General features: G+C 34.2%; 2 protein-coding genes across 2 annotated transcripts in view; one reads left to right on the top strand and one right to left on the bottom strand.

Moving 5' to 3' along the window:
- The window catches only part of LOC128249080 (histone-lysine N-methyltransferase SETMAR-like), a 172,703-nt gene extending 169,088 nt beyond the window's left edge, over positions 1–3,615 (top strand). The window contains exon 5 of the transcript XR_008265206.2: positions 1,937–3,615. The gene's annotated coding sequence lies outside the window, so the exon portion shown is untranslated. The remainder of the gene's footprint in view (positions 1–1,936) is intronic.
- LOC106879834 (DNA repair protein XRCC3) overlaps positions 1–11,268 on the bottom strand; it is a 198,497-nt gene that overhangs the window by 63,226 nt on the left and 124,003 nt on the right. The window contains exon 4 of the mRNA XM_014929538.3: positions 5,814–5,936. Within this exon, the coding sequence (XP_014785024.1) occupies positions 5,814–5,936 (123 nt within the window). The remainder of the gene's footprint in view (positions 1–5,813; positions 5,937–11,268) is intronic.

The raw sequence follows: 11,268 nt of genomic DNA, 5'->3' as shown, positions 1-11,268 counted from the left end.
AGGGACAGAAAAGGAGAGAAGATGGTGCAGATGTGACAGGGAGCCCCTGTACACCCAAGTCACAAGGCAGTACACATAGTGAAGTGAACCAGGGAGTGAAAAAGGTGAATGGGTAGGTGAGTTCGCAACATTGTAAAAAGAGAATGGGAGCTGGAGGGGGCAGGATGTAATGAGTGTGTGCTTGTAGAGGGAGGGGACATTAGGAGGATATATTGTGGGGAAGGGATTTACAGGGACTTATTGTGTGAAGAGAGGTATAGGAGGGAGAATGGAGGGGATGGTTGGCCATGGACATGGATTTTACTTAGCCGAGTGGGTCTTCTCAAAACTAGATAGAAAATCCTTAGTTGACAATGCAACCATTTTTCAATAGCATATAGATATTCATATTCCTCCTCTAAATCATGCAAATAAGTATGATAGAGAATCAAAATGTTCTGCTGGCCTATCTTTTATCTTTTACTTGTTTCAGTCATTAGACTGTGTCCATGCTGGGGCAACAACATGAAGGGTTTAAGTTGAATGAATCAATCCCAGTACTTTCTTTTTTTTTAAAGCCTGGTACTTATTCTTTCAGTCTCTTAATCTGAACTGCTAAGTTATGAGAATGTTAACAAACCAACACCAGTTTTCAAGTGGTGATGGGAGATAAACACAATTGCAAAGACATACACAAATAGATAGATAGATAGACAGACAGACAGACAGACAGATAGATAGATAGATACATAGGTAGATACATACATATACATACACTGGGATTCTTTCAGCTTTTGTCTACCAAATCCATGCACAAGGTTTTAGTTGGTCTGGGATTATAGTTGAAAACACTTACCCAAGGTGCCATGCAGGGAGACTGAACTTGGAAGCATGTGGTTGGGAAATTCTTACCACACAGTCATATTTGCACCAAGTTCTCGCATTTTTATTCTCTCTTATATATTTTCCTTACAATAGCAGTCTGTATAAATTGTAAACATGTATTTACCATGCAAAATCAACCAGCAATAAATTTGTCTGAATTCTAAATCATAAAGTAAATTACAAATAGATTACTTAAAACTAGTTGCACCAGGACATAATTAAGGAGAGATTTCACAACATAAACTAGCAAAATTTAAAATCAAAATATGCAAGTGGAATATGAACTGAGCAAATGCTAAGTTTCAAAATTTCAATCTGTGATGTAAAACAATGCTAATGTGGGAGGTGGTGGATTCAGTTGAGATGTAATACAGTAATATCTCTTTTTACTTGTTTCAGTCATTGGACTGTGACCATGCTGGTTTATTTGAACAAATCCACTCTAGTACTTATTGTTTAAAAGCCGGGTACTTATTCTATTGATCTCTTTTGCTGAAATGCCAAGTGAAGGAGACAGACAAATCAACCCTGGTTGTCAAGCCATGGTGGGGGACAAACACAAACATAAAAACACACACATAATGAGCTCCTTTCAGTTTCTGTCTACCAAATTCACTCACACTTTGGTTGGTTTGAGGCTATAGAAGATGCTTGCCTAAAGTTCCATGCAGTGGGACTGAATCTAAAACCATGTAGTTGGGAAGCAAATATTTTACTGCACAGATATGTCTGCACCTATGGCATCTTTAAATCTAAACATATTTCCCCTTTGTAAGTGTGTACTGTAAAAACAGTTGCTTCAGTCACTCATGTAAATATATAAATCTGAAGTAGTATCATCCCAATATCCTAGAATAGAGTGTAAAATTATGAATGCTTGAGTTATACAGTCTACAAATTTACGGTTGAAGGGAATAGTCAACAGAAGGGAATAGTCAACAGAAGGGAATAGTCATCAGTACATCACTGGTATCATTTTACTGATAAGATACAATAATAAAATGCAATCAATTCAATCAAATATACTACATTGTGCAAATATGATTTTTAAAAATCCTTTTACTCATTTCAGTCATTGGACAACAGCCATTGCACAACAGCCATGTTGAGATACCACCTTGAAGGATTTAGTCAAACAAATCAATCCCAGTACTTATTCTTTAAGTCTGGTACTTATTCTATCAGTTCTATTGCCAAACCACTAAATTATAGGGATGTAAACAGACCAACACTGATTATCAAATAGTGGAAGAGGGATAAACACATAAAGAAAGACACATACTCACATGTATATAAATATATACAACAGGTTTCCATACTGTTTTTGTTTACCAAATTCACTTACAGGGCATTGGTCAGCTCCAGGCTATAGAAGACACTTGTCTGAGGTGCTGCGCAGTGGGGTTCAACCCAAAACCACATGGTCGCAAAGCAATCTTCTTAACCTCAAAGCCATACAGAATTTTCTTTTTCTTTATTTTATGTTAACATACATAAGTTGATATGCATTCCTCTAAAATCAGAGCAACCATATTTGGTACATTCTTGTAAGTACAACTATTTCACAATTTTTGCTTCCCTTTCTCACATTTTACTGCTCATGCCACCAAATTAAACAATATTATTGATAAGGTGTTAAAATTGTGATGACTTTTGATCAATGGCTGATGATGGATGAGTATGCTTATGCCCTGTGTGTGGGTTTATTTTTCATTTTCCCAGATAGTCCTTTGTCATCCTCTTGTGCCACATTTTACTATATATAAAAATACAATAAAATGTGGTGCAAGAGTACAACAAAATACCATCAGGAAAAACTGTAAAAATAAAAAAAAAGAAAGAAAAATAATGTGTGCATGTGCCTGTAAGTGTGAGTGTATTTCTTCCAGTTTTCTTGTAATTATTTACATCTGCAACAAAAGCATGCCCAACTATTGAGCAGATTGTCATTCAAAAGATCAGGAGAAATAGCAATTTACGTTGAAACAAGTGAGGAAGGGCATTGGCCATAGGAAAATTGCCTCAGTAAGTCTTGTATAACTCATGCTAGAATGGAAAAAGCAGATGTTAAAATGATAGTGGTGGTTGTGGTGATGATGATGATGTTTGTGGTGGTGGTGATGATGATGATGATGATGATGATGATGATGATGATGATGACAAGAACGATAATGATGATAATGTTTACACCTAAATAATTTTTTGGCAGATTATTGCTTTCATAAGTAATGTTGAAAATATGACCACAGATTTTGGTTGAGAAATATTTCCAGAACTTGAATAGATTTCATGGTTTGTAATGTTAAGTTTAAAATACTACCACCAAGATTTTATTGTTTCCTATACTTCAAATGTATCGTACACCTATCATCATAGATTTATTGAGAAGTTACACATACGAAAGCAAAAGAAAGAGGGGGAAGGAAAAGAGAGAGAAAGGGAGAGAAAGAGAGAGGGGCAGGAGGGAGAGAAAGAAAGAAACTATTGCACAGCAGCTGAAATCTGGAACTTTTTAAGTGTGTATGAGAGTAGCTGGTGTATTAAGATACATAAATGTTTGTGTGAGAACATATATTTACTTACATAAATAAACACACATACAATGTTAAAAAGGTGTAAGTGGCATAAATATTCTTACAGAATACTAACATGTCTCAAAAATTATGTATATATATTCAGACAAGCTTTTATATTTTTTTTATCTTTCTCTTTTCCATCTGAATTTAATTTTGAGTGAAATAAAGGAAAAAATTTTAAAAAAGTTCAAAAAGAGATAGAAAAATAAATAAAAAGTAACAGATTGTTGTTTATTTTATTCTAGGTGAGTTATGTTCTTTCAGGAAACAATTTTTACAATTTGACTTCACCTTAGAGAAACCAAATCTTTTAATAAGCCAGTGTAGTTTATTTCTGGTGATTCACCAGTAATGATGGAACAGATGTAGATTTTTGGCAAAATAACAGAAACTGAGAACTGCATGAGTTGCATTAGACTAGGTTTAATTTGATGTAAATAAATTAATTTATTAATAAAAGGCACAGGCAGAGGTAAGCACAGGTATGGCTGTGTGGTTAAAAAGTTCACTTCCCAACCACATGGTTTCAGGTTCAGTTCCACTGTGTGACATTTTGAGCAAGTGTCTTCTACTATAGCCCCAGGTTGACCAAACCTTGTGAGTGGATTTGGTAGACGGAAACTGAAAGAAGTCGATTGTCTATGAGCATAGATGTGTGTGTGTGTGTGTGTGTGTGTGTGTGTGTGTGTGTGCATGAATGTGTACATGTTTGCTTGTGCCTCTTTGTCTTGACATCGTGGAATAGTGGTTATAAACAAGCATCACCATCACACAATTGAAGCACACCATTTCAAATCTTCCATGGAAATATGTCCAGCCACTGTGAAAAATTACGTCACTTGAAAACAAGTGAAGATTGGCAACAAGAAGGGCATGTGGTCATAGAAAATCTGCCTCAATGAAATCCATCTGACCCATGCAAGTATGGAAAAGTGGATGTTAAAACAACAACAATGACAATATGTGTGTGAGTGTGTGAATCAATGATGCATACTGGTTGAAAAAAAAACTTAGATTGTTGTTGTTTAACACCAGGTCATCCTTGACTGAGCAGACTTGTGATAACCATTCTATTATATTTTTAATCTAGACTAATGAGTTCTCTTTTTTTTTTTCTAAGGCAGTAGATTGTGATAGGTTTGGTTGCTATTTCCAGCAGATTGAAAAATCTCATAGAGACACCTTGTTGGTCAAGAGATGTCTTCTCAGAGGTAGAGCTATACTGAGGAAAGGAAGAGATCAGAAGTACAAAGATAGAGATCTCACACAGGGAAAATGATAAATTTAATCAAGTTACTGAAAACATATTCCATAAGCAGTACAATAAATGTTTTCAAATTCGTCCAAGCAAAGATGCCACAGTGGAAAATTGAGTGCTAAATGATGATATTGAGAAGTAACACACACATACACATACAAAACAGAAAATTTGTAGCAATTTCTAGACTGTTGATTCATCACCAGCTACTCTGAAAGGATGAAAAGCAAAGCTGACCCAATGTTACATGAACTCAGAATTCAGAGAGCTAGAATGAAATCAAGGTAATCAATCTATCTGATGTTTTAATAATATAGCCATTCACCAGTCACTTAGAAGTCGGTTCATAGCTGAATAATTTTTAAAGAATAAGGGTAAAAATCATGTATGTATACATTAAAGAACATGATATAATTTACAACATGAGGAATTAAGACAACATCAAAACACATCAAGTTATGGAAGTTAGCAGTTTGGAATGACTATTTGATCTGAAAATAGTTGATGGGTAATTGCTGTAAGTCCTTCATTGCCTAAGCTCTGATTCTAAGTTGTCATTTACACTTGCAAATATGTTACCAAATATTCACGCAATAATCTCAAAACTTCCAGTACTTTATGAATTCTGAGAATTCAATCCATAAGTGAGTCATTAAAAAATGCTAGAATTTTCTACAGTTTACTCATAAGATGTTGTCTCAGTTTTAACCCTTTAGCATTTAAAGTGGCCTTATTCAGCAAAAATATTCTACCTGTTTTATGTTCAAATCAACTAGATCTAGTCTCTTATGCTTACCCTAAAAAGTCATTCTAAAACTGAACAATCATATCATCAAAATCTCAAAGCTACGAGATAATACATGACTAATTTTAGAAAATGTGAATAAATAAGCATTACACTTGACAGAATAATCTGGATGCTAAAGAGTTAATAAAGACATTATGTCCTTTTGGCTTGCATCTTGGAAAATCTTAAATAAAAAAGAAGATATAAATGCATTTAAAGTTAATGAAGCTGATGATCATAAGCTTCTGACTCTACAATATGTATTGAGAACTTTTTGCCTGTTTGTACTCACAAATGTGGTGTATTTAATGTCATAAATTGAACCAACCTCCAGCCAATCCTCCAGCTTCTTCAGGTAGCTGACACATCAAACTAAGCTGAAGGCAGAGTTGTGTCTTACCACATGCACTTTCACCAACAATTTCTGTGATTCCTCGAGAAATAAAGCCTCCTGTTTAGGAAAAAAAAAATTAAAGAAATTCTTTACAATAAAGAAGAAAAAAATAGAGATTTAATCAATCAAAACTCATCTAATGCAAGTATGATAAATACAAGTATTTTTTTTTAAATTAATTTTTCTTACCTTAATTGTAGGTATTTATTCACATGCCATCTTAATTAACTTAAAATATGCAGCTAATAGAAGTTGTTTCTTTTCCAAAGACATTAGTAACATAAGTGAAGTGAAATGAGCCAGAAAATAAAACTGTATTGCAGACTGAGATCACTATGAATGTGCTGCTAATCAGTGTATAGTACTCAATAGTCAACCCATAAACATCATACAAACCTAGGTTAGCATCATACAATGTTCTTTCTCATGGCTCATAATTGGCTGAAAATTAGGGATTTAGACAACTGAATAAATATAATAATGGCTTGGTTGTAAAGAGCTATTTTTTATTCTTTTATTTGTTTCAGTGATTGGTATGTGGCTATACTAGGGTATCACCTTGAAGAGTTTAGCCAAACAAATCAACTCCAGTACTTACTTTTAAGTCAGGCACTTATATTCTATTGGTCTCTTTTGTTGAATCACTAAGTTATGGGGATATAAACATATTAATACCAGGTGTCGAGTGGTGGTGGTGGTGTGGGGACAAATACAAAAACGCACAAATACATATATATACAACTAGCAGAAATACCCGGCGTTGCCCGGGTTAAAGAGAATAATGAAATCTAAAAACGCCGTCTAGACTACCATCATCTTTATATATAGAGATGTATATACACACACGCACCCAAACACACGTATATATATGTATATCAATATAAATATATGAAAGTCAATGAAGTTTCGTAAAAGAAGCTGATCATGTACATACTTTCTTGCTGTTGTGATTATAACACCTCATTGTAAACTATGTTCCTTGTTTTCCCTTGTGGAGCATATACAAATAGGTTTTTTGTTGCTGCCCACTCTTGAGCAGCCAACATACAGTCTTCCAAGAGAAGACCAGCTACAGACAGTGTTTGACCCTGATATTTGTTTATGGACATGGCAAAAGTCACACGAAGGGGGAATTGTAGTCTTCTGAATGTAAAAGGAATGTCTGCTCCTGATGAAGTAAGAGGAATTCTTGGAATAAAGACGTCATCCCCTTTTGCACATTCAGAAAGAATGGTAGCCTCGATAACGTGTGACATCATTTTCTAAATAATGCTCATCTGTTATGTTCGGGTTAAAATTTCATCAACATCAAAAATATATGAATTTTCATGGGAGTTATGGCCGTTATGCAAAGAATATAATTTCCAAATTTCATAAAGATCCATTCAGTACTTTTGACGTAGTTTTGGATAAGAAAACAAATGACTAATGTGTGTGTTTGTGTGCATGTGTATGTGTGTGTGATGGGTGTATATATGTATAGATATCTGTATGCATGTATATATGTATATATGTGTACATATTACATGTACATCTATATATATATATATACATCTACACATATGTATACATATACATGTATGTATAGATCTATATATATATACATATACGTGTACATCTATATGTATACATATACATCTCTCTCTCTCTCTCTCTTTCTCTCTCTCTTTCTCTCTTTCTCTCTCTCTCTGAAAGTATCTGTCATTACAGTATCGAAATGGTGTACATATACATGTATATGTATACATATACATCTCTCTCTCTCTCTCTTTCTGTCTCTCTCTTTCTCTCTTTCTCTCTCTATGAAAGTATCTGTCACTACAGTATCGAAATGTGATTGTTTCAGTTAGTGGAATAGTTTCATTTTTAAAGTGAAAGTATTTGACATGAGTGTTTTTGTTTCAATTTTGACACGTAGTACTTAATTAGTGGAGGAGATATTATGTTGCCGTGTGCTCGAACTCTGCAAGAAGTTAATAATTTTTTTTGACTAAAACACAACTGGAACCCTAAGTAAGGCATGTGTAAAATTTGAATGAAATTGGTTGCGTAGTTCTCGAGTTTTAGGGATTCACACAGACAGACAGACAGACAGACAGACAGACAGGCAGACAGACAGACAGACACACATTCTCATTTTTATATATATAGATGGACTTCCACACAATTTCTCTCTACCAAATTCACTCACAAAGCATTTGCTGATCCAGAGCTAGTGAAAGACACTTGCCCAAAGTGCTGCATAATTGGACTGGACCCAAAACCATGTGGTTGAAAGTGAACTTCTTAACCACAAAAATCATACCTGCACCTAGGTTTATAAATTTTTTTTTTTAACTAGATATAACACATGGGGTACATTGAATTGAAATGACTTCAGTATATTATCAGTGTTTACTGAGCCATCATGTAGTCAATATACAATAGTAATTAAGGTGGTGAGCTGGCAGAAATGTTAGCACACCAGTGAAATGCTTAGCGGTATTTCATCTGTCTTTACATTCTGAATTCAAATTCCGCTGAGGTCGACTTTGCATTTCATCCTTTCGGGGTTGATAAATTAAGTACCAGTTGCATACTGAGGGCGATCTAATTGACTGGCCCACTCCCCAACTGGCCCACTTCCCTACTAGAGTAGAAAAGAATATACAATATTAAATAAGGTGGCAAGCTAGCAGAATCATTAGCATGCTGGGCAAAATGCTTAGTGGCATTTTATCTGTCTTTATGTATTGAGTTCAACTTTGCTTTTCATCCTTCCAGGGTCATTAAAATAAGTAGTAGTTGAGCATTAGGGTTGATGTAATCGATTTATCTCCTTACCCAAAATTGCTGGCCTTGTGCTAAAATTTGAAACCAATATACAATATTAAATAATTATTACAAAAAGCACCATATACACTCATTTTAACCACTGTTAACATCAGTAAAGCTTTTGATTCCAATCCATGCTACTCACTTGTAAACAAAATATTAAACACCAATTTAAAAAACAACCCACAATTGTGAATTGGCAAACTGTCTCTTTGTTACCAAACTTAAGAATCATATAAAGACAACTGATATAGAATCTGTAATTTCACAAACTGAATATTTTAAAGATTTGTTCTATCAAGCACTCTTTTCAACTTGTACCTATATCTTGTGATGATAAACTTCCCTTTGTCTGAGTCTATTGCAATGCTAGCCAGATTTTGAACGCAAAAACAGGTTGTACAGTAAACTAGAGAAAATATACACTGACAACCACCCTACATATCATATAATATAACCAGACTAATACTACACAGTTAAACAGTGCATGGAGTGTGCAGCAGGGCCCCATAACATATCTGGTGTGCTGAACTTATTGGGTGCATCTAATCAGTAGATTGGTGTCTAGAGAAGAGTTATCTTTTTGATTTGCTTCATGCCATGAAACCAGAACTAAGCAGTAGCTTATTAGAGCTCCTTGGAGCTTAGGAGATATTTCAGATATGTTTATATAAATGTCTTCTTACACCAACTATATCTATTTACAGAATGCTGAATTAGCTAACGAGGAACTGTGTGTCTTTGGCAATAAAATAACAAACAAACAAAACAGTAAATGAACAACACTGCTGATACTTTGGTCACTAAGTTAGTTCCTAATATACTGGATTCATAGTTGAGAATGAAAACATAACTAAAATATATGGTACTACTAAACTAAACATAGCCTGAGCCACTAAGATCAAACTTATATGAGAGATAAGATAACCACTACACAAATGACACGGTTGAAACTTATCTCCAAATTCTGCAGTATTAAATACATGAGAGATAAATTTCTCTCAAGATAGTATGCTAATAAATAACAGACAACATTCTTAAGAAAGAAAAAAATACCAAAAAATAAAAATAAAACAAGATTGGATTTCTTTCTTTAGTTAAATCAACTGAGGTACACAGAAATAAGTATAACTCCATAACAGAAATCTTATTGGGCAAAAAGAGAAGCATTAAAAAAGAAATGCTTGCAGTGTGATCTGAATATAATATCCATGGGTCACTAACCAAAAGCTGTATCCATTTGGCTATTTTACATCTGATATTTGAAGTGACCGTTCAACAATAAAATGATTGAGAAAGGAGAATACCTCTCCCATTAGCCCCACCACCACCACATAAGTTCAAGTTAAACATTAACCATATCAAATCCACCAACTTGGAAGGTGGGGGGGGGGGGTCTGCTATTATTAATAATTATGCCAATGAAAATAATCATGATAAAAACCATGAGGAGGGAATAATAATGAAAGTGATGAAGAATTAATACTAAAATGTCATCACCTTCCTATTGCTGAGCTGACCACCATCCAGTGACAAATAACAGCATCTCATCTCAAAATTGGTTTCTAGTATCTTCCTTGCAATCTTTACCTGTTGATTGATAGAAATTCTACAGCTGAGAACAGATATGAAGGAAAATCTGAAGCCATACTTATGCTCACACACAATCTATAAATGGATACTACAGCCATATAGAATAGTTCAGCAACATCAGACTATATTTCTAACAATTGAGGGATTGGATGAGGGTGAAAGAGGAGGAGGGAGCCACAATGTGAGTAAATCCAAAATGTAAATCTCTGCTAAGCCTTGAGGAGCTTTAAAGAGCCTGAGCACGGTTCAATGGCATTAAGTATAAAAGAGACAATATATTTCACTGGATTGAATACCAACCTATTGCACATTATATTCCCAGATGACTTGGTAAATGAAATATTTACCAGATCATCTTGGCAAACTGTGGCCAGTAGAATTTAGTGTGCTGCCAGGCACTCACATATGACTTTCTGTAATGAATTTAAAAGACTTTTGAGCTTTATAGCCCCAAACCAATCATTTTTCTTCAAGGTATGTGAATAGGGTATTTGAACAATTAGATTAAGAAATGAAACCCAAAAAGGAGTTGAATAAATATTTAGATAAAGATATAAATCTATAGTTATTTCATTATTTACTTATTTATTATCATACCGATGACAACGCCAACCCTCGGATATCCTCCAGAAGTCGAACTTCGGATGAGCTTCCTCCACACATTGGCAAGTACCGCCTGATGAAAACTATTGGCAAGGGAAACTTTGCTAAAGTAAAGCTTGCCAAGCATATGCCAACAGGAAGGGAGGTGAGACTATATTCAGTTTCATTTTCAGTTTCATCAAATATCAGTCTTATATATATATATATATATGCAATTCTAGACTAAAACTTAAAAGTGTAACTTTATATATATATATGTATATGCTTGTGTGTGTGTGTGTGTGAGTATATATATATATATATATATATATATATATATATATATATATACATACACATACATACCATATTTTAATGTGTATAAGAAACCCTTGTGTAT

Source organism: Octopus bimaculoides, chromosome 11 (assembly GCF_046866305.1).
Source record: "Octopus bimaculoides isolate indiv1 chromosome 11, ASM4686630v1, whole genome shotgun sequence".
In the NCBI taxonomy this organism is placed as follows: domain Eukaryota; kingdom Metazoa; phylum Mollusca; class Cephalopoda; order Octopoda; family Octopodidae; genus Octopus; species Octopus bimaculoides.
Note: the sequence above shows the minus strand (reverse complement) of the source record. Positions and strands in the feature narration are given on the sequence as shown.